Source organism: Plectropomus leopardus, chromosome 6 (genome assembly GCF_026936395.1).
Source record: "Plectropomus leopardus strain MGB_pleo_1.0 chromosome 6, ASM2693639v1, whole genome shotgun sequence".
NCBI lineage: Eukaryota > Metazoa > Chordata > Actinopteri > Perciformes > Serranidae > Plectropomus > Plectropomus leopardus.
In genome coordinates this window covers 38,963,505-38,991,040 of record NC_142181.1, presented here as the reverse complement: position 1 = coordinate 38,991,040, position 27,536 = coordinate 38,963,505, and the positions used below count along the sequence as shown (strand labels likewise).

At 39.3% G+C, this 27,536-nt stretch overlaps 2 protein-coding genes across 2 annotated transcripts; one reads left to right on the top strand and one right to left on the bottom strand.

Annotated features, from left to right (window-relative positions):
* The first annotated feature begins 6,648 nt into the window (after positions 1–6,648).
* Positions 6,649–10,166, top strand: LOC148189468 (uncharacterized). The gene is made up of 4 exons (XM_088078307.1): positions 6,649–6,811; positions 6,936–7,097; positions 7,990–8,222; positions 8,960–10,166. The coding sequence occupies exons 1-4, from the start codon at positions 6,649–6,651 to the stop codon at positions 9,146–9,148; spliced, it is 747 nt and encodes a 248-aa protein (XP_087934433.1). The 3' UTR covers positions 9,149–10,166.
* A 4,996-nt stretch (positions 10,167–15,162) lies between these two features.
* On the bottom strand, positions 15,163–27,135 carry LOC148189467 (uncharacterized). Its single transcript, XM_088078257.1, has 3 exons — positions 26,989–27,135; positions 15,694–16,302; positions 15,163–15,222 (listed from the first exon to the last, which is right to left on the bottom strand). Exons 1-3 carry the CDS (start codon positions 27,133–27,135, stop codon positions 15,163–15,165), a joined length of 816 nt encoding a protein of 271 aa, XP_087934383.1.
* Between the last annotated feature and the right edge of the window lie 401 nt (positions 27,136–27,536).

The following is a 27,536-nucleotide window of genomic DNA, read 5'->3' as shown; positions in this document are numbered from 1 at the left end:
ACCAGTTTGGAAAAGAGTTAAGCCTAAACGTCACGAAGAGTGAAGTTGAAGTGGTTGAGAAATATCCATTTTGAACATTTGCTTACATGAAGTCTGGACGTTTATTTTCAATATTATTCTGTTATCTTATAATATTTTACTGATACCTCTCAACATAAGTGATTTCTTTTGGTTTATCTTGGATAAGATTTTGATAGACTGTCTTAGTAATAGTGGAGTCATCTACACTTGTGCAGTTGAGACTCTAAATAGGAGTTGCTATGGTTAAAGGGGGAAATGGAAAGATTGGTGAAATTAACATTTACATTTGTGTGTTTCTGCATTAACATTTTGCAAAATACTGGCTGATGTGTTCTTTCTTCCTAGGACAGTATCTAGGAGATCAACATGGGGGTTAATGGTTATTCAGGAATCCCTACTTTCTAAATGGACTCAGATACTCAAAATGGACAGTAAAAAGGATGGAAGGCCCCGAACAAGGACAGAATACGACATCCTGACGTTGATCTACCACATCAGAAGTCAAGAGTTACAATACCCAATTGTGTTTTGTTGAAATTGGTGATACTGATAAAAAGGAAATGTTTTGGAAATAATGTTCTCTGTTATGATGTAAATGCACTGGGACCTCAAGTGTTTTTTTAATTTCTCGATGCGTAGGGAAGTTGATGGTAGGCAGGGAAAGGTCCACTGGAAGGTACGATGGGTCGACCAGCCTGACTTTGGACGTTGTTTTGATTTGTTTCTGAGGTTTCCATATGTATTTGCTCATATGTTGATCTTACACAATTTTAGGAAAGTTGAATAACTTGGCCTGGAGTACTATATGTGGTCGCCTGAGGCAGAGGGACCGTGAGAGAATTTTCCTGTCTAGATTGTTTGATGGGCAAATTGTAAAGAAAGCTGCCAGGCAGGTTTTTCGCTCTCACACTCCACCAATTTCTAATATTGTTAAGGGAATGTTATGTGAATATGTTACCTTTCTCTTTTCCGAGACTCTGTGGAGTCTCGAAGGGGGGAATATGTGGTGTATTATGCTTTGTTTCTTTAGGTTCCTATTTTGGTTAGGCAACGAGGTCAAAGGTCTAGAGACGGTTAGACCTTGAAGCCACGCGTACAAAATACCGGCCCCAGGTTAAAAGTAACATGGAATGAGGCTCCTTCCAAATAAGGACATATTTGTGGGGTCTTGTGATTGATCACAACAGGTGAAAAGTTGTTTACTGACAAATTTATCGATGCCTGTACCTATATAAGAGACTTGCATGAGCTGTACGATAGAGAGATTCGCATTGGTCCTGAATCCTCTCCCAGGCAGACCATGGTGCCTGGTAGATGCTGAACTTTGTTGTAATAAATTGATTATTATGCAACCAAGTCAGTGTCCGTGGAAGTTTCTTCATCTTCCACACATCATTGCTACTTAAGAAACAACAACACCTTGTAAACCTCCTCAAGTGTCTCGATCCGCTGAACGGCACTTGGTTCATCAGTACAACGTCAACGAGGTTATTTATAGCCCATAAGTTTAACATCACATGTCTGTTTCTGTTTATAATCTCCTCTCTTCCCGCTGGTGAGGTAACAACATCCGTGAGACGGTGGCGACTGACACTGCGCGTTTTTATCCGACATTTCAGCGAGGTGTTTTCTTATTGTGTGTGCGCGTGCTTGAGGGGGGGGGGTAGTGTATGTGCTTTATAATGAGCGAAAAAAACCAACATTAAAACATAACATAAGAATGATTTGATTTGGGGGGCGATTTGCTGCCCTTTTATCAACTATAGCTCTTTTACAGTTATGTCCTGCCTTGAGTTGATGTAGTCTACACACCCACAGAGATCCTACTTGACCTTAACTATTATTGTTGTTGTTGTTGTTGTTGTTGTTGTTTTTATTTTTACTCTGTAGATATCCTCCAGCCAAGGCCCATATTTGACATGTCTCTCTGGGTGCTGTGTCAAAGGCTCTGTAGTAGTGGTGAGTATTACTATTTATTTGCTTTTGTTGGTTTACTGGATGTGTTTAAACAAGAATTAATGGATTTGTCAGCATGATGATGATGATAATGATATTGATGATATTATTTTCAAAAATATTGTGAGTAATAATAATTGCTGTAAGTCCTACTGTCTTTAAGGTTCTAGTGTTCGTCCTTTTGTTGAAACTATTCTGGAGAAGTGTTTTTAATAATTAGGCCTTGTCCACACAAGCCTGGGTTATTTTGCAACCGTGAACATGTGTTCCCGGTTTTATTCTTCTGTCCACAAGCAACCGTGTCTTTGGAACAAAAAAAGGAGTTCAGGATGAAGTTTTCGGCCCAGTTGGGTTTCAGTGGTTGCATGTGAATATGACAATCGCTATTATTTCCATTGTTTACATCAAAGCTGAGCGGCATGACAAACTACACGTTCTAAAATGTCTGTGATTATAATTTTTCTTTTATATATCTTCTTTATGATGAAGATTTGAAGGAGCTGAACTTCCATTTGTTTGTCTCTCTTTCTCTAGTGAATGTGGCAGTGTAAAGGGTGTTCAGTCGCTGTGCAAAGTAGGTCAGAATTGCTTCACCATTATAAACTCAAACACCCACATTTTGGACGCACCATACGTTATCCATGTACGTATTTTAAATGTCCCTGTACATTTAAGACATGGAATGCTTTAATTGTACATCAAAATAGAGTGCATTCCACACAAGATAATCAGGCACTAAAAGAGTTGTCTGTTTTCAGCTGTCACTTGTGTGCATGCAAAAATTTAGCTAATGAAAGGGAGTTTTTTTTGTTCATATCAACAGGCATCTGAAGAAAAATGAAAATGTACGTTGCATGTTTGTTGGCTGTAGTTTTCAAACCAGTATTTATGGAACCTTTAAGTCTCATAAAAGTCACCAACACACACCTCACACATTAGCTGATTTTTTGCCAGGTATTGTCAAAACAACTACAATACCATCTCCACCAGTAGATGATTTGTTTGCTGATAGCCAGGATGAGGAGTGTGTGTTAGAGGAAGTTTCTGATTCTTCACAAGATCAACACAACACACTTTGTGCTATTGAGCAGCAGCTTGCAGCAGCCTTACTAAAGTTGGAATATTTAGTCCACGTGCCAGGTACAGCAATTGATGATTTTTTACAAGAACTTCACTATTTGATAAACACAGCATCAGTCACACTATCTAGAGGTGTTGTGTCTGATATCCTTAAGCATCACAACCTACAAGTTGATGACTCTGTAGTTACAGAAATCACCACAGCAGTTTGCTCATCTAACCCTGTTCTAAAAGCAATTGAAAAAGGTGGCCCTCTTAGTACTTCATATCAACGTAAACAATTTTATAAGGAAAAATTCTGTGTTGTGGAACCCGTTGCTTACCTACTTGATCGCAAAAAGAAGCACACCTTTCAGTATGTTCCACTGTTGAAATCTTTGCAGCAAATTTTAAATAATAAGGCCATTCTTGATAAGACTATTATCAAGAAAATCATAGAGGACAGCAGGACATTGAACTTGACCCATCTCTTGAATTCAGGTCCCCTGAAGATGGTTTGCACTTTAAGGAAAACGGCTTCCTAAATACAGAGGAGTTACGGATATCACTGCGTCTTTATGTGGACGATTTTGAGACCTGCAATCCCCTAGGCACCTCTCGGAAAAAACACAAGCTTTGTGGTGTTTACTGGATACTAGGTAACCTGCCACCAGGCTCCCACTCATCTTTATCATCTATTTGTCTTGCAGTGCTTTGCAAAAGTTGTGATGTAAAAACATATGGTTATAAAGCAGTCTTGGAACCCCTTCTTCAAGATCTTAAAATTCTTGAGGACCATGGTGTGTATGTGCCTTTATTAGGTAAGTCTCTTAAAGATACAGTGCTGAGTATTGTGGCTGAAAACTTAGGAGCGCATAGTATTGCAGGGTTCATAGAAAATTTTTCTGGTGATTACGTCTGTCGCTTTTGCACAGCAAAGAGTTGTGATTTCAGGAATCAATGTGTTGCTTCTGGTGTTTTCAGCCTTAGAACTAGAGATGGCCATGCAGATCATGTAAAATCGTCTAGTGAGAAGGATACACATTGCTTTGGAGTTAAGAGAGAGTGCATTTTTACCAAAACTCTTTCTCATTTTCATGTTGTCTCTGGTTTTCCGCCCGATGTAGCTCATGATATTTTTGAGGGTATTGTGCCCGTTGAACTGGCCCACTGCTTGGCATTAATAATATCAAAGAAGTTATTTACATTAGATGAACTGAATAAAGCTATACTGACTTTTCCTTACAAATGGTCGGACAAAACAAACAAGCCACATATTGTACCACAGAGTTTCTTGGGTCGGAAAAATATTGGTGGCAACGCTCATGAAAACTGGAGCCTACTGAGGTTTCTCCCATTTGTGATAGGCCCCCTTGTCCCAGAAAATGAGCCAGCATGGCTTGTTTTGATGGATTCAAAAGATATTGTACAGTTAGTTGTTGCTCCTGTGCATACAGATGAATCCATCTCATACCTTGAAAGCAAAATCATTGAGCACAGACAGAGGTACCAAGACCTGTTCCCTGGTGTCAGACTTACACTACCCGCAGATGATAAGGTGTTTTGGCCCTCTAGTCACAGTTTGGACAATCCGATTTGAATCCAAACACAGTTTCTTGAAGAACATTGTTAAACACACAAGTTGCTTCGAGAATGTACCACTCACCTTGGCTTCAAAACATCAAATGATAATTGCATTTCACATAAACTCACCATCTTATGGTAAATCTTGCCTAGATGTATCTAGTGTGTCCACAGTTCCAGTTGATGTACTGAAGGAGGAAGTAGCTGCAGCTATAAAGCTAAAATCCCCTAGCACATCTGAAGTGCATCTTGCTGATAATGCATCAAGTAATGGCATAGCCTACAGCAATGGCATGATAGTTGCCCACGGATCAGTTAGTGGATTACCAGAGTTCGCTGAAATTACTCAGATGTGTGTAATAAATGAGATGTTGTTCCTCATTGTGAAAGTGCTGTGTGGGTGGTACACTGAACACTACAGAGCCTTTGAGCTAAGCTTGTCACCATCCAGTGAAGTAAAACTTCTGGCACTGAGTGAACTCACTGACCCCTATCCACTGGCCTCTTACACGGTTGGATCAAGCCATATGGTGACCTTAAAGAGGCAGATCATCATAAAAGGTTGGTTAACCACCAAAATGGTGATTAATACTAGGGCTGAACAATGAATCACAATAAGATATACTTTCAGTCCTAAGTAATTGCTCGTTTTTTGCACACATTTGGTGATGGGGGTACTGCATGCTGAGGGTGTTTTCTTTTATTTTTTTTGTTTGTTTTTTCTCACAAGACATTTGCCTTTGGAGTCTGTCACTCTGCCTGCCTGTGTATCATCACATCTATGCTGTTTCACCCAATTTCTCTGAAATCTCTGTGTATTGTCCACTGTATTGTCCATTGTCTCTGTCCATTATAGGTCATACTGTATTGCATGTCATACTAATTGTTGTGGGTCACATCCTAGGCTCCTCATTTCTATCCACCTCTGTCTAGTTTTCAGGATGAACTTTAAGCTGGTACAGATGGATTTTATCACCTATAGTGGTTGGGCAAATTACATAATGAAAGTGTGACTAGAATCAATTCTCTGGCCAAGTGGTCATACTATATCTGAGTAAAGTGAAAACAAGAAACCTAACATGTTTGCATCAATTATTGTATTGATAGAAGACAAATACTGTGATTAACAAAAAGTTTAAATCTTTTTTTTTACAGACTGAGACATAGAAGAATGAATACCCCAGCACTTCTCAAAGTCATCCTGGGTGAAAACAGCAGCCAAAGGATGACTTTCCAAAATGGACTCCCCGGATCTGTTAATGAACTTGTTGATGAGGTACAAAGACAATGTGGACTTGACTTTCAGTTCAGACTTCAGTTTATGGATGCACTCTTTGGAAATGAGTTCATGAACCTCACTTCAATGGATGAAGTACAGGATAGAGGGACAATCAGAGTGATTGCCATGACAGATTCCTCAGCTCCTCAGTGTGCTACCACCTCCGCTGCCTATCGCTCCCTTGATGAATCTTCATCCCTGTCCAGTGGATGTGTTGACACCGACATACTCTCCTCACCGGAGTCAGAGTCATCCAGCTCTCGGTCATCTTGGCCGAGCATGTTTCGTGTTCCTCAGTTTAGTTATGATGCCAAGTTGAAACTGGAGCAGGGCAATGCAGCTTACAGGGAAAAGGGTACATTGTTCATTCCGGATCCTAAACTGAAGTCCAACATTCTTGAGGGCCTAGTGCAAGAAATTGTTCGGTACAAACTGTACTATGACTGAACTATGCTTCTGACAAAGACTTTAACACGGTTGGAGAGGCTCTTATCTCAAAGCATCCTTGCCTGACTGAGAAAGGCTCCCTCTCAGGATACACTGGATGGAAATGCAGCTTAAAGAACAAACTGGCAATCTACCGCACTCACCTGAGAAAGCTTGGGTGTCCTGAGGTGACAATAAACTCTCTCAAGCACAAACCAGAGGGCAAATCAAGTCCTGCTTTTGGCATTGAAAAACCAAGAAGGTCTGAAGTGAACTACTGCCCCCCTTATCCTACTGGAGAATATGAGAAGAGTCTTTAGAGTATGAGAATGGAGCTGGTTTCAGATGTTAAGAAGAAGAACAACAGGGAGGCAGTAAGGATGAAAATGGAGAAGACGTTTGCATATAGGAGAAAGGAAGTGGTTGGCGACACACCAATGATAAAAGACTTCCAGTCAAGATGGCCAGCACTTTTTGAAGTAGGCGAGATATGTGATTTATGATTCTCTCTCTCTCTCTCTCTCACACACTCTCACACTCTTTTTTTAATAAATGCTTTTCTAAATTGTTGCCATATCGCATGTTGATGTCTCTAATCATTCTCATTTTCAGATTAATGCTGAATTCAAGCGGATCACAACAATGCCCCTGCAGTCCACATTTCTATCTCAATTAGATGTTCACTCTGAGAAACTGATCAAACTTTTTAAAAACAGAGGAGGACAGATAGGCAGACGCCTAGTGGGCATCATGGCGCCCATGGATGAAGTAAGTACACTTTCTGGGGTGGGGGCGTAACAGTTGATTGAGTGTCTTCAAAGACAAAAACTACATCTAGTTGACTTGATTCATCCCTAGAGATGCCTTTTACCTGGACAAATGAGAATTCACACAGACATGAACTCAAATAAAACAACTTGTACTTCTGCTTTTTTGCCTTAGGATGATGATGTGGACCTGGGTGTCATAAAGGCACTCTGCATTTACCTGAACGAGGACCCGGAGAATCTATTGAGAGAGTATGTGGTAAGTATTACTTAGGTTTATTATGTTGAGATGTTAACTTTCATATTTGTATAAGCTTTAAATGAGACATTATGACCCTTTTCCACAAATTAAAATAGTTCCCAGGTGTCTTAAAGACATGTTTGTGACATGCTTTGGTCAAAATGCCCCAAGGATCAAACATCACAGCTATTTTTTCATCTGCTCAAAACTGCCCTGTTCAGAATGGCTGGTTTTAGTGTCTGTACCTTTTTTAAATGCAAATGAAACACTGCTTACCCCTTTCTACCAGTTCACAGGTAGGGGTGGTGTTATGCAAATTTCAGACTAATTACATAACTGTCAGACAACCAGGGAACAGCTCTTAACACTGCATGGATTTCAACCTCAGGAGCCTGCGCATTAAAGATTTTTTTTGTCAAATATCACATTTTGTGGGCCGGAAGGCAAGACAAACAATGTTAAAGAGCCTTCAAAAAGTGATACTTCTATAACATATCATCTTTAAAACATCTACTCATTGTAATTACTTGACAGTCAGCTAACTTGTAAGATAATATGGTAGTGATCTTAATATCAGATCTTTGTGTCTTTGCGTGTGGGTTTGAGCCTGTGCATGTAGTGTAGTAACACTTGATGCTTTTTTGTGCATTGTACAGGCAGCAGACGAATCCAGGAGTCCATTGAGGAAACCACTATGGGTATATACGTCTGGAAACACGGAGATGCCAGCAAAAAACCAGAGGACATTGGCGATGTCCTCGAGTCCCAGATTGTGCTGCAGGATTTGGACAATGTTCCCTTAGCTGCTGCCATGTTGTTTGGCCTGATTTATTGTTTGAACTTAAACTACCCTGGTGAACTCAAGTATACCTTTGAAGTACTGCAGAAGGTGTCACGATCCCTGCCTTCTCCTCCCTCCAGTATTTTTCCACTCACTCTCCCTCTGCTCACTCTACCTGCTGGCCACACCCACCTACTCTGCCTGCTCTGCTCTCTCACCTCACAGCTGCAGCTCATCAGTAATCAACCCAGGATATAAGCCTCCTCCACACACACACTCATCGCCAGATTGTTCTTCAGCGTTATGCCAGACTTTCCAGCGTTATCCTGCCTGATCTTCCAAAGCCGACCCTGCCTGTCCCCGACCTGCTCTCTTCGCCTGATCCCCGGAAAACCTACCTGCCTTCTGTCCCAGACCACGTGTTCTGATTCAGCGTTCCTGATCTGCTCCGCTGGTAAAGACTTCTCCGCCTGGCTCCGACGATTCTGCTGTTTAATCCCCACTGGTACCGCTGCATTCTCGGACTGCTCCTCTGGCTTCGAAACCTCCGCCTGTCCCCGACCACTCTTCCGCCATCTCCTCGACAGTACCTCCACACGTGCTGTCAAGCCGTCGGACTACGGGGTTTCCTCCTCACCCACGCCGAGTGCAGTAAGCTTCGTCTCTTCGCATCGTTCGCCCTCCATAGACTTTGTTTGGGGTTCCGACCCGAAGAACGAACTTTGTGCTGAACTGCTTCTCCTTGCTGCGTGTTTGATTTGTGCTGGGTTTAATAAACGTCATTACCAACTACTCCAGTTTACCGGTGTACTGCATCTGGGTCCACACAGCACCCGTTACAGAAGGTGGTCATGGAGCTTGAAGGCAATACACTGTCCAAAAAAGCCCAAAAAAGCCCAAGTCCTTTATCAGTGAACTGGCTATACAGGCTCAACAGCTTGATTTCTTGCAAGACGTTCATCATTTCACCTACCTCTTCCAGTTGTTGGACTTTTCTTTTGTGCGGGTGGACCCCCCCCCCGCCCCATTTTTAGAGTTTGGGGTGACTTTTGTTTACTGTGAACACTGGTAATTGGAAACAAGCCACTATAATTGTTTCTATGTTTCACATTATGGAACATTTACATGTCATGTGGTCATGGTCAGGATGTGTGCTGTGTACCATAGAGCGAAAAGACAGGTGTTTATTCAAGTGAAAATTCCATGTTGTTAGGCCTGATTTATTGTTTGAACTTAAACTACCCTGCTCAACTCACGCTATACAGGTTCAACAGCTTGATTTCTTACAAGATGTGCATCATTTCACCTGCCTCTTCCAGTTGTTGGACCTTTCTTTTGGGCGGATGGGAGGCTTTTTTTTCTCTCTGAAATGGAACTATAACAGAATTTCCCCCCCATTTTGAGAGTTTGGGGTGATTTTTGTTTACTGTGAATACTGGTAATTGGAAACAAGCCACTATAATTGTTTCAGTGTTTCACATTATGGAACATTTACATGTCATGTGGTCATGGGCAGGATGTGTGCTGAGTACCATAGAGTGAAAGGACAGGTGTATATTCAAGCGAAAATTCTCTCCGTGTCAGTGTCTCGAATGACGAGTTTTAATGTGTGGTGACTGTAGCTTTGGCTTCAGGTGCTAGTTCACCAATAATGTTCTGTCTTTGTTGGTAAAAAAAAGGCTATCCAACTTGTTTGCTGGTAATACTTTATGCAATATTTCATCTACCTCTAACAATTGTTTCATTTATCTGGGCAGGTGAGAGGCTTTTTCCCCTACTGTTATTATTTTTATTGAACTGAAATAGATTCCTACTCCCATTTTATAGAGTTTGGGGTGATTTCTCGAGACTGTAGTCACTGTTACACACTCACACACTCTCATACCCACACACACACACCCACACACTGTATTTTCTACACTACAATTTCTTTTTTTTTTTTAACCACTGAACCTCCTTAAAGATGTTAACTACAGTATTACGGCTACATCTTGAAACAATGTTCTAATAAATATTAATCGAAATTTTCAAATAGTGTTTATCTTTCCATTGAATTGTCAATATAATGTGATTTACTGTACATATTAGATTACCCAGTTAGTACACAGAAAGTTGTATTTTGAGTAGTTATGAATGGTTATTATGCACTGTCTGGAATTAATTATAGATATGTTGGTCGATTGCCACATGTGCTTGCTTATTTTTAGTGAATGTAGGTAAAAGATTTGGCTGCATTAAGTAGGGGTGGGAGTGTAGAAATGAATTTCTTAAATTACAAATCAGCGTATGAAAGTAATTAAATATTTAAAGTAGGACCAAACTTAATAGTGTCTGATTTACCTGTGAAAGTTAGGTTAGCTTCACGCAAAAAAATCATGTTTATCCAGCCGATGATAATTAAATATCATACACATTAAAGAAAAGTGTTCATTTAACATAAAAAAAATCAGTCAGTTTAGCGTAAGACAAGCTAATATACTTAAAATAAAAGAAATATTTTGAATTAATAAAAGAAAGTCATGTTGTTTTAACAAGTCATAATTTAATGTACAGAACATAAAAATATAAATTCGAGCAAACATAACTTTAATATGTGCAATGGATGTACATGTTTTTTTTATGTAAATCCAACAGACTTTTTTTTTCAGTGCATACACAAAAGCAGGCAAACTGATGGTGACACCAAAAGTTTTTTTGCTTCATTAAGGTATAGTCGAGCTGTTATTTTTTTCTTTAAATGTGTTCCTCTCCTTCCTCTGAAAAACATATGCAGCATGTCCATAAACATAAAAACAGGTTTTAAACAGAATAATATGTGTATGAATGTTCATGTTTATATACGGAAGAATATTAGGGCCACTCATGAGGAAAAAAAATGAGAGGAGGAAGATTTTTTTTTCATCATGCACTTCGACAAAAACGTCGAAATACAATTTTGAGAAAAAAGTGGAAATACAATGTCATAAAACATGCAGCAGATATGCATGTTGTGCGCCAGTAAAACACAATACAGCCTATTAAATAATATAAAGCGCTATGATTAAAAAGCACTTGCATGCTCCGACTCTGACCCAGCCTCGGCTCGCACCAGTGGAGCAGCCGCAGAATACAGGAGTGTGAATTAGTGAAGTGTCTTTTGAACATATTTTTTGAACACATATCACAATCGCAAAACACCTTCATATATGTTTAACAGTCATGTGCGTACGGGTCTTTAAAGTTAATCTCACTATTAAGGAAAAAGGAATTATTATTATAATTGTAAAGCCTGATAAATGTCAACAGACTTGCAAAGTGTGCGCCAGACGGGATGTGTGTGCGGGTTTTACTGGCGCACAACACGCATATCTGTTGCATGTTTTATGACAGTAAACTGTCGCCCTACATTTTTCTGAACATATTTTAATATGTTCTGTGATTAAAAAGATAAATAAAACATTTGACATTGTAGTTCGACTTTTTTCTTGATATTGTATTTCGACTTTTTTCTCGAAATTGTATTTCAACTTTTTTCACGAAATTGTATTTCAACTTTTTCTCAAGTGCATGATGAAAAAAAATCTTCCTCCTCATTTTTTTTTTTTTCCATATTTATTAATGTTTCTTTATTGTTCATTTTGTCTTTCCTTACATTCTTTTTTTCTCCATCTCCAGAGAAGTCCCGAGAGTCACAAGAAGATGCTGTTGTGTGTGATAATTTCAGCACAGGACATTAGAAAGCTCCGCTTGGACTCTGTTCCAGATTCGGTTGATGGCCTGAAACTGGTGTTGAAAAACAAACTGCAGTTACGCTCTTCATTTGACCTTCAATATGAAGATGAGGATTTCAAAGACTTCTGTAACCTCACTTGTGTTGACCATCTACCAAAGGAGAAGGTGACATTGCAAGTCATTTTCTGCCCTGTCTCTTCAGACTGAAGTTCTCATCTCCAGCAGCATCCTCTTCAGCTTATTCATCGTCTCCGACAACATCCTCTTCATTTGGCAGCCAAACAGAGTGCTTTGCAGGTCAGCATTCACAGCAATGGCCAACTCATTTTGCCATTCCCACCTTCTCATATGATGTTGAGCTGAGGCTCAGGCAGGGCAATGACGCTTTTAGAGAAAGTGGAGCACTTCTATCCATTTCAAGGGACATGAAGTCTGAGATTCTGCTCAAACTTGCTGAAACAATATAGTCATTCATGACTTACCCTACTCTTGAACATTTTGGATGTGTAGCCAAGGCACTTGTTGAAAAACACCCTTGCCTTACAGAACCTGGCTCCACATCTGGATGGTATGGATGGAAACACAGCATAAAGTTCAAGATGGGCAGTTACAGACAGAAATTGAAAGGTGTGGGCTGCCGAGAACTGGAGGTCAATTCTGAGAAAAGAGGTGCTGGGGACACGCGAGGGAAGAGAAACAAAGTAAAGTAAGTAAGTAAACAAATTTTCTTCCACATCTCCCCCAGATGTTTCTGCATTTGGCCCTTAGGAAGTATTCTCATTTTTTGCCATATGTCCATTGCACTATGTAGTAAGAGGAAATGAAATTTAAAGCCCTTCTCTGGGTCACAACAGTTTTTTTTATGTTTTCATGTTCTAACAGACCTCTATTGCTCTCTGTGGAGGAAATGTCTCTTGTAGACACTAATTTGTATTTTATGTTGTAGAGCAAACATGAACAGAGTGGAGATTTCAGTAATGTTTGAATGTGTTCATTTTCTGGCTGACATTTGAGCAAGTTTCTCAGAGAGATACAATTTTGTATGTATATCTTGCTGCATTTTACTGCAACAATGCTGAACACTCACTTAGAATGGATCAAGATGTAGATGTTGATCAAATCAAATCAAATCAAACTTTATTTATAAAGCGCTTTTCATACAAAAAGTAACACAAAGTGCTTTACAGGTTAAAATCATTCCCAGCCTTCCCTGCTCCCCGCACAAAATCGCATTCATACCCCACCCCGCTCCGTACGCACGCGCCCAAGTACACACACCCACATACACACACGTACACACACACACACACACACACACACACACACATGCACACGCACACACCCCGACAACAGCAATGAGATATTGTACACAGGGCTGAATACAGATGAACCCGGCAAGGAAACGCCATCAGAGGAGCCGTCTGCACCGAGAGCAGCTAATCCGCCACGGCCACCAGGAGCATTGACACAGGGTGACCAGAGGAGGCGGGGTAGAAACGCCCAACCTCCACCCAGACACCACAGGACAGCACCCAGGCGGCCACGGCCGACCACTGCTCCCGGCACAGAGGGCTCCCCGGAGGAAACAGTTGGAGAACATAAGAAATATTATTACCAAACGATAGGATAAATAAAATAAGACTATAGGCAATAAAAATAATGGTAACATATAAATAATCATAAGATGCTAAGCTAAATAAGTAGAGATAAAATAAATAAATATCAGTTAAAAGCTAAGCTAAAAAGGTGGGTCTTGAGCCTGCTCTTAAAAACATGGACGTTCTCTGCGGCCCTAAGCTCCTCCGGCAGGCTGTTCCAGAGGCGAGGGCCGTAGTAGTAAAAGGACGCCTCGCCGTGGGTATGTGTCCTGACTTTAGGAACGACTAGGAGGCCACTGCCGGAGGAGCGCAGGGACCGTGAAGGTTCATAGGGTAGAAGCAGTTCTGACAGATAAGAAGGCCCAAGACCATTAACACATTTAAAAACCATTAAAAGAACCTTAAAGTCGATCCTGAAACACACGGGGAGCCAATGCAGTGATTCTAAAACCGGTGTGATGTGGGCCCGCCTTCTGGTCTTCGTCAGGACACGAGCTGCGGAATTTTGTAATAGTTGTAGACCTGAGATACTCTTTTTATGAAGACCAGAAAGCAGGGCATTACAGTAATCGATACGACTGGTAATAAAAGCATGCATCAGCGTCTCCGTGTTGGCCCGAGAGAGAATAGGGCGGACTCTGGCTATGTTCTTTAAGTGATAAAATCCTATTTTTGTTATATTCTTAATATGGGGGATAAAAGTCAGCTCAGAGTCTAGGATCACGCCCAGGTTTTTTACTTGGGGAGATGGATTAAAAGACAGTGCCTGTAGTTTAGGTAAAAGTTTCTCTCTCTGGGCCTCAGGGCCGAGGACTAAAACCTCAGTTTTGTCCTGGTTAAGCTGGAGAAAGTTCTCTGCCATCCAGGATTTAACATCCAAAATACAGTTAAAAAGTGCATCCATTGGCCTTGTGTCCTCAGGAGACATGGAGATGTACAACTGAGTGTCATCAGCGTAGCTGTGAAAGTTGACTCCATGTCTCCTGATGACACTGCCTAGAGGGAGCATGTATAGATTAAAAAGCACTGGGCCTAAAATGGAACCCTGAGGCACACCACATGTGATTTTATGAACCCTAGAGGAGCATGTATCTAAACTTACCATGAATGTCCTGTCTGTGAGGTAGGAAGTAAACCATTTGTGAACAGCACCTGACAGGCCGATGTGTTGTAAACGAGTTAAAAGAACAGTGTGATCTACTGTATCGAAGGCTGCGCTCAGATCCAGTAGAATCAACACTGTGAGCTTTTGTGAATCATAATTTAACCTAAAATCATTTAAAATCTTTAAGAGGGCCGTCTCGGTGCTGTGATTTACCCTAAAGCCAGACTGAAATTTCTCTAGGACATTGTGTGAATTAATAAAATCGTTCAGCTGAATAAGAACAAGTTTTTCTAAAATTTTGCTTAAGAATGGTAAGCTAGATACTGGTCTAAAATTGTTAAAATCATTAAAATCTAAATTGCTCTTCTTCAGCAGGGGCCTCACCACTGCCCCTTTAAAGGCAGCAGGAAAGACCCCCGTCTGAAGAGAGCAATTCATCATGTTTAAAAGCTGATCTCTAAAAGACCCATAAAACAACTTAAAAAAAAGGGGTCGGGATTGGGTCCAATAGACATGTGTTGGGCCTCACTGAGGAGAAAACTTTATCAAGACTCTCAGCATTAACCAGAACAAAACTGTCCAGTGTTTCCTCCGGTGAAGACAGACACTCAGACGCAATTAAGACCATGTTGCCCTAGGAGGAAAAGATATTATGTCTGATAGTGTCTATCTTCCCCGTGAAGTGGGCTGCAAACTCCTCACAAAGGGAGTCAGTGGCATTAAAATGAGGTTTCTTAAAATCCGGGTTGAGTAGATTGTCTATTGTTGAGAAGAGAACTTTGGTGTTGTTCTTATGGTTATTGATTAGATTTGAAAAGTAGTTGTTGCGAGAAAGTCTTATTGCTTTATTGTATATTTTTTGTTGTTCAACGTATATTTGATGATTTATGGTGATCTTGTTTTTCCTCCATCTCCTCTCTGCCACCCTGCAATTTCGTTTTAGTTTCTTCAGTTCATTGTTTCTCCAGGGTGGTATGGTTTTAGTTGGGATGGTCTTGGTTTTAATCGGAGCGAGTGTGTTTAGAGTTGATCGTAACCTGCTGTTAAAATCATCAATCATAAAGTCACAGGGGGCAGGTAAAACAATGGTGAGAGCCTTGTCTAAGAGCTCTTTAAAATTTGCAGCCACTTCAGGGGTTAGATGGCGTTTCATAACAGTTCTCACAGAGGTCTCCTGCCGAATAAAACCAGTGATGTTAAAAAACACGCAGTAGTGGTCTGAGACGGCTAGGTCGACAACAGAGGACACGCCAGTGGACAAGCCATACGTGATGACCAGGTCCAGGGTGTGTCCTCTATTGTGAGTAGGTTTTGAGGCGTGTTGGCTAAAGTCCATGCAATTAAGAACATTTAAAAACTCATTAGAAATTGGGTCTAAAAGGTTGTCCACGTGAAGGTTAAAATCACCGGTTAAAATGATCATATTGTAAGAATTGTGTAAAATTGTTAAAAACTCTGAAAATTCATTGATAAAAAGACTACATTTTCTAGGTGGACGATAAAGAGTGACACATAAAATCGGAGGGTTGCTAAAAACAACAGCGTGATGTTCAAAGGTGGTGTATTGTCCAAATAAAATCGGTTTGGTGGCAAGAGTGTTAGTACTAATAGAAGCTGTGCCACCTCCCCTTTTACCACTCCTTGTAGAGTAAAAATAGTTAAAATTAGGTGGGGAGGCCTCAGTGAGAACAGGTGCATCCGTACCCAGCCACGTTTCAGTTAAAAACAAACAGTCTAGTTTCCTATCTAAAATCAGTTCATTGACAATAAAAGACTTGTTCAGTCAAGTCACTTATAAGTGATCAAGTCACTTATAGAGTTGGTTCTTTTATCCCCTCAAAGGAAGGATGCTCTTTTTTTTTCTTACAAATGGGACACAATATAGTTTCAGTTTTTGACCAGCCCTGAAAGAGTTGGAAGAGCATGGATGTTTAAGAGGGAAGGTTTTTTTGTCTGCATGTCCCAGAGAAAGAATTCTCATTTTTTACAGTATTTAGTAAGAGGAGAAGAAATGTATTGCCCTTCTGTGGGTCACACCACCTTGTTTTCATTTTCTGACTTATTTCTATTGCTCTGTTTGGAGGAACACTAATCCATGTGATGTTACAGAGAAATTGTCAAGAGAGTGGACATTTCAGTAATGTTCGAATGTTTTCATTTTCAACATTTTGAGCAGGTTTCTCAGATAGATTTTTTGCTTGTTTTTATGAATCTCAGCAATTTACTGCAGCAACTCTGAACATTCACTCAGAATGGACTATGTTGAACTCGGAGAGTTATTGTTTTTTCCCAAAGGAAGGGCGCTCTTCTTTTTGTGTATTATATTATTATTATTATTTATGTGTGGGACAGTGTAATTTCAGTTTGTGAGCAGTCCCAAGCAAAAGTGTGTTAGAGGGTGTAAGGCTATTTTTTTTAACATGTCCCAAGGAAGGTCTTTTTTGATGTCTCGACATCCATTGACACTTATTTTGAAGCAAGGCTGGTTGAAGTTGAACTTGTTGGGGTTTTGATAAAGGTCCTTATTGAATTGTCTTTTCAGCTATTTTTTCTTGTGTTAATATTTAGTTTGGCTAATTCTCATGTAGATTCTTTGTAGATATTAGTTTGCTTAAATTTTTGAAATCTAGCAATTTCTGTAAACTCAAGTAACTTGGCAATAGAGCATGAGAAAAAATAATAATGTTGCCCTAACTTGATAAAATAAGTTCAACCAACATCTTTTTTAGTTCTCTTAAGTAATGTTTTCCAGTCCACATTACTTGATACAGAAAGTTGAGTCAACAAATCGCGAGTTGTATCAATTATGTATTCCATGTTGAGCCAACTTGATTCACAGTTGTAGGAACTTGATAAAATGAATTCATTATGACATTATGATATGTTTGTTTACTAATAGCAAACAGAGGACGAACCTGTAATGTCAAAACATTTGTTTTGATAAAATTGTCACTGTTGCCATGATATGGCAATGATAAGGTCTAAAATATGTTAAATGGTGCCATTGTCCAATCCTGAAGGTCTTGATCAGCACAATAATGATGTGTACAGTTAAAAAAAATCTATTTTGAAATAATAGGCATTTGGGCACAATGGATTATGGTTTTGCAACTACAGTTTTACTGTAGGCTATATTCTACACACCTTTTGTTTGTGTGCTTTAATACACATATTATAAGTCTTAAGTATATAACCCACTAAAACTTGGTTGTTATCAAAGTCTATTTTTTATAGTTTTATTTGTGTCCAAGACACGATAGCAAAAATTGTCCCACAATTCACTTAATTCCTATACAAATTAGATGATATCTATGTAGTGAGACATACTTGTTCTTTATTTTATTGGTCTAAGTTGACTGAGAGAAAAATACCTCTTTTTTGTACACAGATTTTTAAGTGCAATTGCTTACAAAGAGTAGTCAAAATGCCCTGCAAGTTTACCTATGTTAAGCCAAAGTGTCCCATGGTGAGGGACAAAATTAAGCCCAAAGGCTTTTTTACATTTGAAATTTGCAGTTCAGTTCAATTAATTTCAGTGTATTTTATTATATATCTTTTGTTGCATGTCACATTTTGCAATATTATCTGAATACTGTTTTGAAAAAACAACAAACAAACAAACAAACAAACAAACAAGAGAATGGGTAAAAGAAGAAAGTGCTCGTTAGTGTGGATTTTTGTAATTATCAAAGTATGTTTTTTTTTTAAAATATAATTTCATTTTAAGTTTTATTTGTTTCCTTGAGTTAAAATTGGGACCACATGCACACTATTAGCCAAACTAGATACACCATCATTCATTTGATCTAAAGCTTAAATCAAACAAATTATTGAAATGAACCTAAACTAGCTCTATACTCTTGTGAATTATTAATGTCTCAAGACTCATTTGTTTTTATTATTATTATTCAAAGTTGATTAAGAAGGTTTTACAAGGTTTTTGTTTATATGTATTTAGTAGTGCAAGTACCACCAAGGGGTCCAACCCGAAAATGAAATTTTGTGCAAATATATATATATATATATATATATATATATGTATATATATATATATATATATATATATATATATATATATATATGTATATATATTCAGTTTTGTTTTCCCTATTTATCTAGACACGATAAGACACAAACTCATGATAGTCTTTCAATGGCAGTCCATAATATATTATATACTGACACTATTAAGAGCTATTACATATTTCCTGAAACTGTGTATTCATAATAGGTAAAGATTAGATTTCAAAATTGGGACATTATCAGCATTAGATTTATAACTGATCGAATCAATATGTTGTTTGACCAGTAATTATAGTGCATACAGTAAAAAATAGATTCCCAAACAATCAATGAATACATTTTGTTTTCATTTTGATATACATTATGATTTCAATTAATGTGTCTTTTGTATCAGGTTTGTCTGTTATACTGTTGATATGACTAATAGGAATTTATTGTTGCTGATACTACACCTACATTCTGAAGCACAAACTAATTACAGTGTTAATTATTACAAAATTGTTGACTCAGAATAGTATTCTCATTGTATCCAATTAAAACACATTTTCAATGAGGTCACCTATTTGCTTCATTTTTGATCTGTCATCCAGTCGGACCCATCATTATAGCTCCTGTTACCCATCGATAAAGAAAACTTAAATGATTCCCCATTTATATTCTATGTACTGTATTCATCTATACCTTATTCATTCATTGATTAGTTTATTTATTGATTAATTAATTTACCATGTTCAGTCAATACAGCCAGGAAGAGTATTTCCTCTCTGACTACCAAATTGGATTAAATCTGTCATCCTGTGGTGTATCCTGTGTTTAAATGTTAAATTCAAAACAAAGTACCTGCATATCTTCATCACTTGCACATTTGTTTAAGTTACATTGAGGGTGCAGAGAAAAGCTTCTCTCAAAACTTCTTCTGCTGCTTACAGCCCACTGTTATTCCCACTTAGAGAATGGGTGAAATCATAGTAAGAAAGATGCTGAGGCACCAGGCCCCCCAAATCACTAAATCCGCCCCTGATAGAAAACAAAAACAGCAGAAAGCAGCTGGATAAGAGACGGAGCGATGCATCATCGTATTTAATGAATTTCATCTTAAGTCTGACTGAAACTGAGTTTTCTGTAGACATCTGAAGAGGTGCTTCCCCCTTTACTGTTCAGACGCTGTGGCACTTAACTACAAAGTGAAACTGTTTTAACAGTGTCTGTGTTTCACTACATCTTGAAACATTTTACTGCTGGAAAAATAGTCTTTTTACAAAAAACTGTGTTGCGGTGGAAAGATGCAAATACTTTTGAAATTGGTACCATATGACCCCATGGGACAGATAAAAAGGGCTCACGAAGTAAAAAACCTACAGCTAACAGAATGCACTGTGCCATTCCACACACATATACACTCACTGGTAGGAGATGTAATGTGAGCTTACTTTATCTTTATTCCACAGTCAAAAAACAAGAAGCTGGCTGGTAACAAATAAATTGGAATTACGGTTAAACTTCAACTAAAATACGCATCTTACATTGTGGCATTGCTTAGTTTTACCATTATTTTCAGTCTCTGTTTTTACAATACAGGAAACATAGTACAGCACCTGATTGTTATTCACAAATTTCTTGTATCACAGCTGAACAGTGCAGTGAAACCTGCCTCTAAATACATTTGGGCAAAAAATAGATAATACAGTTACAAAAAATTGGTTACATTTGATCAGCACTGCTTAGTTTTACTGTTCGATCTGAGTTTGATCTACATTTGAGTAAAAGGGACGGGTCTCTCTCTTGATCTGCTCCTACCTGTGTGTCTTTGGGAAGGTCAATTTGTAGTTCGAGCAACAACCCTAGAACCTGTCGTTGTTTCTTAAGTAGCAATGATGTGTAGTTGATGAAGGAACCGCCGCTGACACCGACTTGGTTGCATAAGAATTAATTTATTACAACAAAGTTCAGCATCCACCAGGCACCATGGTCTGCCTGGGAGAAGATTCGGGACCAATGTGAATCTCTCCCTTACAACTCATGCATGTCTCTTATATAGGTACAAGCATCTACACATTCATCAGTGAACATTCCTCACCTATTGTATTTTAATCACAAAAATAACCCCCAAGGGCCACAGTCCATGTCATGTAAGCCTAGTATCAATATTCTACTCATCTAACTCAGAGACGTAATCATCCCTAGACCTCTGACCTCAAGATAAGACCCATACAAACAGAGCATAATACACCTCAAACCAACGAAAAGCTCAGCAGAGAGATGAGCAGCAAGACCCGAGTGCAAGTAAAATGGAGGGAAGTTTGCCACATTTCAGATAGACATACTACAAACACTGTTGTGATAGAAAGCTGGCTAAAGATGGGTAAAGTATCCCTTTAAGTGGGTGCCCCTAGAAAATAACTGTGGTCACTGACCTCAGCATGCACTGTGTTAATTCACATAACAGCCTAATTATATGGTGCTATGGAAACATGTTATAACATAATTTTCATTTATTTATTTGAACTTACTGTTGAGTGACAGACGGTGAGGGTCTGTAGTTAATGTCAGGAAGGAGCCAGCCATTACAAGAGGAAAAAGGATGAAGCATGGAGGGAGAGAAAGAAACAGAAATTTTCAGTTTTATGTTAGTAAACATTACATCATAGCTCATTTTAACACTCGGTCTACCAGAATTCTGCAACTACTAGAATGACCATAGCAGTCATTTTGACTGCTCGGACATTATTTGATTATAATTTGGATTATCATTAAAAACATCTAAGAATAAAGATGGTGGAATAGGTAAAAAACACATCAAGACACTAAATGAAAACTATAATGGATCAGTGTTTTATTTATTTAATTGACCTTTTCCAATTTATGGCACACATGATAGACCAAAAAGCTGTCTATCAGAAAATCATGCTGTTTTGTAAATTATTTGGAGGCCCCCTGTAATACCTAAATAAAGGCTAAGGCCCAGGCTAAAGGCTCACAAGATCACATAAAACTAGCACAGGCTTACATTACAGAAATATGCATTATAGCAAACAATAGCCTAATAATAATGATGATAATAAGGAGTCCTCCTGTAGGCCTCATACCTTGAAAATTAGCAGATGGGATGTCAGCAAGTGTGGAATTCGATGTTTCCAGTCGTCTTTTTTTGCTAGTGGGCATCTCTGAAATGATTTCTGAATCACTCTCAGAGCTAGATGAAGCTTCTTCCAAACACTAAGAGACATCACTCTCTGAACCTGCTCCTCCGTCGGATTCTTCCTCATCAAGACTCTGAAGCAAGGCTAAAGCCTCCATAACAGACATTTTCTTTCTACTTGTCATTTTTGTCTCTCTTGGGTTTAGAGTGAAGCTATAACTAGGTTTTAGCTTCACAGAGCATAAAAAACAAACAGACAATAGAGCAGGAGAAAGAGCGGGAAAATGTAGCAAATAGTGAAATATGACACCCCCTGTAAAAAACATGCAGTCAATTTGACTGCTATGGTCATTCGAGGTAGTAATACTCAGATCTCTTTTGTGTTTTGAAATTTTAATGATAAAACAATGTTAGAATAAAATATACACACATTTAGGAAAAGTCAGGGTCCTATTGGTACATAGGTTTTTTTTAAACCAAGTTATGACGTCGCAAATTTTGAAAGCAGTCAAAATGACTGCCTTGGTAGTTCTAGTGTTAATGCTATGGATAAATTCGGTTTCAAGACTTTTCCGATATCTTGTATACAATATCTTGTTCAGCTGTTAAAAATGGGTAAGCCTACATAGCGATACTGCCATACATTGCTGTGTGACTAATGCTTGCTAACTTTACTTGCTTAATAAACATTCCTCCATGTGCCAATAGATAAGACCATCACAAATGGGTATTTTGCAAAACATCATTGCCATGCGCCTTTTTAATAATACAATTTTAAATTTTCACATGTTTGGATTATCATTTTGATAAGTTTGTATGCATGCATTTCTTCTTAAACCTCTTTCTTTCTTCCCTAACCTCAGCCCAGTTGATACTTTACGGTTGATTGCTGCCATGTTCCTTCAGTCTACCCCGTATTAAGTGGATCAAATACACAACACAATGGCCAGATATTGCTTTGCCAGACATCTATGGATGTCCAGAAGACAGTACTTGATTCAACCAAATATGTATTTTCTGATGGAAAAAAGAAATTGTCTGGATTGTCATGAGGCAAGATGATGTCGGTAAATAAGCAACCTGTTAATAGCCAACTGTTTGGACTAAGATAATATTTAAATCAAAATGAGAGTCTAATGCTAACATATTGTATGTACAACTGTAAAGCAGCAGCCTCCCACTCAAGCCAATGTTAGATATCCATCAAGGGTGACAATTTATTATTAGTAATTGTTGCTAGTATCAGTTAGCCATTAATCACTGTGGCAATAAATATTCATGTGTGTTAAGTGCTGCAAGTAGCAGTGCATTTGCCAACAGCTTTTTGACATTTTTCTGTTTTTTTCCCCCTAAAGTTCCCCCAACTGGCGATGATACAAGGCTGGTTCTGTCTAAGTGTATCATGTGATACAGGTGACGTTTCAGCAGTCACGCAGTGCAGTGCAGGATGTGCAATTAGTAATACAAGGGATGTATTTAAGTGTAAGTTATACATGTTTTGGGATTTTAAAACAGATTTTAAACAATAGCCAAACAATGTTTATTCAAAGATTTTCCAAAACACTCACTTAATGCCAAACTATTTACAGGCCTGGAAAACTGTTTTTGTAATTTTATAGCTTTGTAAGGGGTTTCATAACCCTGATCTACTTCCCCATTTCTTAACAGCCTTTTGTTCCTAGTGTCACCGGAACGCTTAAAATTCATTGTAATGCCTGTGAGTGCAGTTAACTGTGGTCGTGCTTCTGGCAACATCCAGTCACTGTTGTCAAAGCATGTTTTCTAAAGGGCTTCACTGTGTTTCAAAAACATAATGAAAGAGCTTTTTTACTTTATTCTTGCTTATTATTATGTAAGTAATATTACTGAGGTGAGAAATATTGCATTAATAGGTCGCTCTTAACTGTAAACCGATTACAAGTCAGTTTCATGCATGTAAACTTACACTTCAGAGTCAGCAAGGATCTGCCAGGGTGATGGGTGAATTTTAAGGACCAGTACAGAGGGAACAGAGGAAGAGTGAGGGAGAGAGGGAGAGACATTGTTTTAGTTTCCTTTCACAAAATCACAACTCATTTCAATTCTTAATACTTTTTGGAGTGGAAAATGTACTTATTTAAAGGACATTAAATGTATATTGCAGTATGACTTCAGGTTGGCTGTGTATTGTGTAGTATTAAAGGAAGGCCGTGGTTTTGTAGATGCTGGCTTACTTGTATAGCTTACTGGGACACGTTTTAAGTTTAATCATTATCACCTGTGCGTTTTCACCTGAGACAGTCAAATGTCTGCTGTGAAAAAAGGTATGTTCTCTGTGTAATTGAATGCAACTGATGGATTTCAGACAGCATCTACAGCCTATTGGAGTGCCTGAAATACACAAGTGAATCACCACTGTAGGATTACCAGCATCATGACCAATTTTAATGTGTATTGTAGTGACTAAGGTCCCAATGATCAAACTTTAAGTCACTTGCATAGGTTTGGAAAGGTCTTGACGCGTATCCAATAAAACAAATGTCCAGAATAATCACTCTTAGGGTGACGTTCCTGTTTATTGCAAAATAATAAAACGTAAATTATCTGCCATGAAGATGATATAAAAATGAAAATAAATTCAGCTTATAAATTAATGCCTTCACGCTTCAGCTTATTAGTTAAAGTTAATGCCTTCACGCTTGCGATTAAGGTTACGTAAGAACTGTGTGTTCCCACCACCGATGTCACATCATTTTCTGTTCAATGGTGACTGCCCATACCACCTGACTAATAGGGCTGCACCTAACAATTATTTTTTTATCGATTAATCTATCGATTATTTTTTTGATTAATTGATTAATCCATCGATTATTTTTAAATTGATCTAACTATTATTTTTTAGAACTTGCTTAATATAACAACAAATTTACCGCAAATTTTAAAACTTGTCATACACTGCAGGACATTATTCCCCAACCAAAAATAGCCCAGTCCTGTAATCTGGTAATCTGTGTTTTACAGTCTGATGTAAAGACAAAACTATCTACATTTAGCAATCCAACACCAAAATAAAACAATGTAAGATACAAATCATTTTAGGAGGAGTAACAGAACAGTTCCTCTTTGTTACGGTAACAAACCTCAGAGCCTCAAGCAGTCCAACAAAACATCTTGCAGTAAAATTACTGCAGTTTGAATAACACTATAACTTTTTTCTAACAGAAATAATTATAACTAGTACATTGTTTCTGCATCAAAATAGTCCAGCCTTAACTGGGCCTTAAGGCATATTGCTGCCTGCTGATATGAGTGCTTTTTTCAGTTAACTGTCAGTAAACAGTAGTCTGCGCTGTGCTAGCGCTAGCGTCATCATTAGCATAAACTAACTAACATTAAAGGCTTTGCTATGCTGTCAGGGAAAATATTTCACCCTTCCATTAATGTCTGAATTTTGGATGAGTTGGAAACCAGTATCAGTGCAACTTTAAAACACCAAACCAGCATTTCTGGTGTTCAAAGGGTTAGCAGTTATCAAGCAGGATCACTGTTATTGTTTGTCACCTGTAAAGACTTCACAGAATGACGCAGCTGTTTTGTCTCAATGCAGTTTGATTGCAGTGGTGCGTTCAGAGGTCCTCAGAATTCTGGTTTCACAATTTTGGAAAGCAGGGCCTCTAAATTCATTCCTGGATTTTACAGGGAGCCAGTGCAACAAAGCTAAAACAGAAGAAATATGGCCCCTTTTCTTGGTTCCCGTTAGAACACGTGCAGCAGCGTTCTGCACCATTTGGAGTGACCTAAGTGATTTGTTGGGGCAACCGAATAATAGAGAATTACAGTAATCCAGCCTAGACGTGACAAATGCATGTACTAATTTTTCAGCATCTGTCTGGGATAGGATATGTCTAATTTTTGCAATGTTGCGCAAGTGAAAGAAAGCAGTCCTTGAAGTTTGTTTTGGTAGCTTGGATATGGCACAAGGCCTGGAATTTATTTGGACCGTTTTCCCCCCATTGACCTTCTCCGACTCTTTACTTTGATTTCTGCATCTAAGCCATCAACATGCCTGCAAGACCCCATCCCAACTAAGCTAATTAAGAAAGCTTTACCCTTATTAGACAATTCTTTATTAGATATAATCAATACGTCTTTATTAATGGGCTATGCACCACAGTCCTTTAAAGTAGCTGTTATTAAACCTCTTCTAAAGAAGCGCACTCTCAATCCTGAGATTTTAGCTAACTATAGACTGATATCTAATCTCCCCTTTATTTCTAAAATCCTTGAGAAAGTAGTTGCTCATCAACTCTTTGCTTCTGATTCAGGTCTGGTCTCTGTTTTAATCCTTTTCGATCTCAGTACCGCTTTTGACATCATTGACCATCAAATCTTGCTGCACATAATGGAACAGTTAATTGGCCTTACAGGAGCAGCACTAACCTGGTTTAAATCTTACTTATCAGATCGTTCCCAATTTGTTCACATCAATGATCAATCCTCCGCGCATACTAAGGTCTGCTTGGTGCCACAGGATTCTGTGCTTGGACTAATCCTTTTTACTTTATATATGCTTCCTCTAGGCAACATAATTAGAAAATTTCCATTGTTGTGCTGACTATATGCAATTATATCTATCTATGAAACCAGATGAAACTGATCAGCTATCTAGACTTCAAACATGTCAAACATTCAAACATGCCCTCTGGTGTGATGCATGTCGGATTCTGCTAACGGGTATGTAGCGTCATTACAGTTAAACAACATTAGCCTGCATATTCGATGTAGCAATTAATAGCTTTATTGTCAGGTCCTCAGATTTCCACTGCCAATGGAGCGCGGGTGACGTCAGCACCAGCCCATTGGGTGCGGCAGGCCGGTGGTAAAATCTTACTTCGCCACTAGCTACATCGACCACTGCTGCTTTTGGTAGCCGCTGCTTTCCAGACACTGCTGTTTAGTTAGCCGCTGCTTTTGCTCTTTGATTAGAGCTGCTCTTCACTGCTACCTTCCAGCTGTCTGCTTTACAGACATTGCTGCTTTACAGACACTGCTGCTCTGCAGACACTGCTGCTTTACGCTGCTTCAGCATATGCTTATTGTTTGCATACTGCACTTTTTTAATTCGCCTTTAACCTAATTTCACCATCTGGTTGAGTGGCTACACCCTAGGCCGCAGTTCGATGATCGACTTTGTAGTCGCATCGTCGGACTTGGGGCCGCAAGTCTTGGACACTCGGGTGAAGAGAGGGGCGGAGCTGTCAACTGATCACCACCTGGTGGTGAGTTGGCTCTGATGGTGGGGAAGGACGCTGGTCAGACCTGGCAAACCCAAACGCATTGTGAGCGTCTGCTGGGAATGCCAAGGCAGTCTCCCGTCAGAAGAAGCTTCAACTCCCACCTCCAGGAGAGCTTCAACCATGTCCCAGGGGAGGCGGGGACATTGAGTCCGAGAGGGCCATGTTCCATGCCTCCATTGCTGAGGCGGCTGACCGGTGCTGTGGCTGTAAGGTGGTCGGTGCCTTGTCAGGGTGGCAACACCCGAACCCGTTGGTGGACACCGGCGGTAAGGGATGCCGTCAAGCTGAAGAAGGAGTTCTATCGGGCCTTCTTGGCCTGTGAGACTCCAGAGGCAGCAGACAGGTACCAACAGGCCAAACGGAGTGCAACTACGGCGGTCGCCGAGGCAAAAACCCGGGCATGAGAGGAGTTCGGTGAGGCCATGGAGGATGACTTTCGGACTGCTTCGAAGAAGTTCTGGACCACCATCCGCCGTCTCAGGAGGGGGAAGCGGTGCTCTGTCAAAACTGTGTATGGTGGGGACGGGGCGCTGCTGACCTCGACCTGGGACGTTGTGGATCGGTGGAAGG

Coding starts and splice junctions, on each gene's coding strand:
- LOC148189468 (XM_088078307.1), top strand. CDS start 6,649: ATGAGAATGGAGCTGGTTTCAGATGTTAAGAAGAAGAACAACAGGGAG. Junction 6,812..6,935: donor AGCACTTTTTGAAGTAGGCG/AGATATGTGATT, acceptor ATTCTCATTTTC/AGATTAATGCTGAATTCAAG. Junction 7,098..7,989: donor GGCGCCCATGGATGAAGTAA/GTACACTTTCTG, acceptor TGCATTGTACAG/GCAGCAGACGAATCCAGGAG.
- LOC148189467 (XM_088078257.1), bottom strand. CDS start 27,135: ATGGAACATGGCCCTCTCGGACTCAATGTCCCCGCCTCCCCTGGGACA. Junction 16,303..26,988: donor AATGCGTTTGGGTTTGCCAG/GTCTGACCAGCG, acceptor TGACTGAACAAG/TCTTTTATTGTCAATGAACT. Junction 15,223..15,693: donor TTATTCGGCAGGAGACCTCT/GTGAGAACTGTT, acceptor CTTTGTGAGGAG/TTTGCAGCCCACTTCACGGG.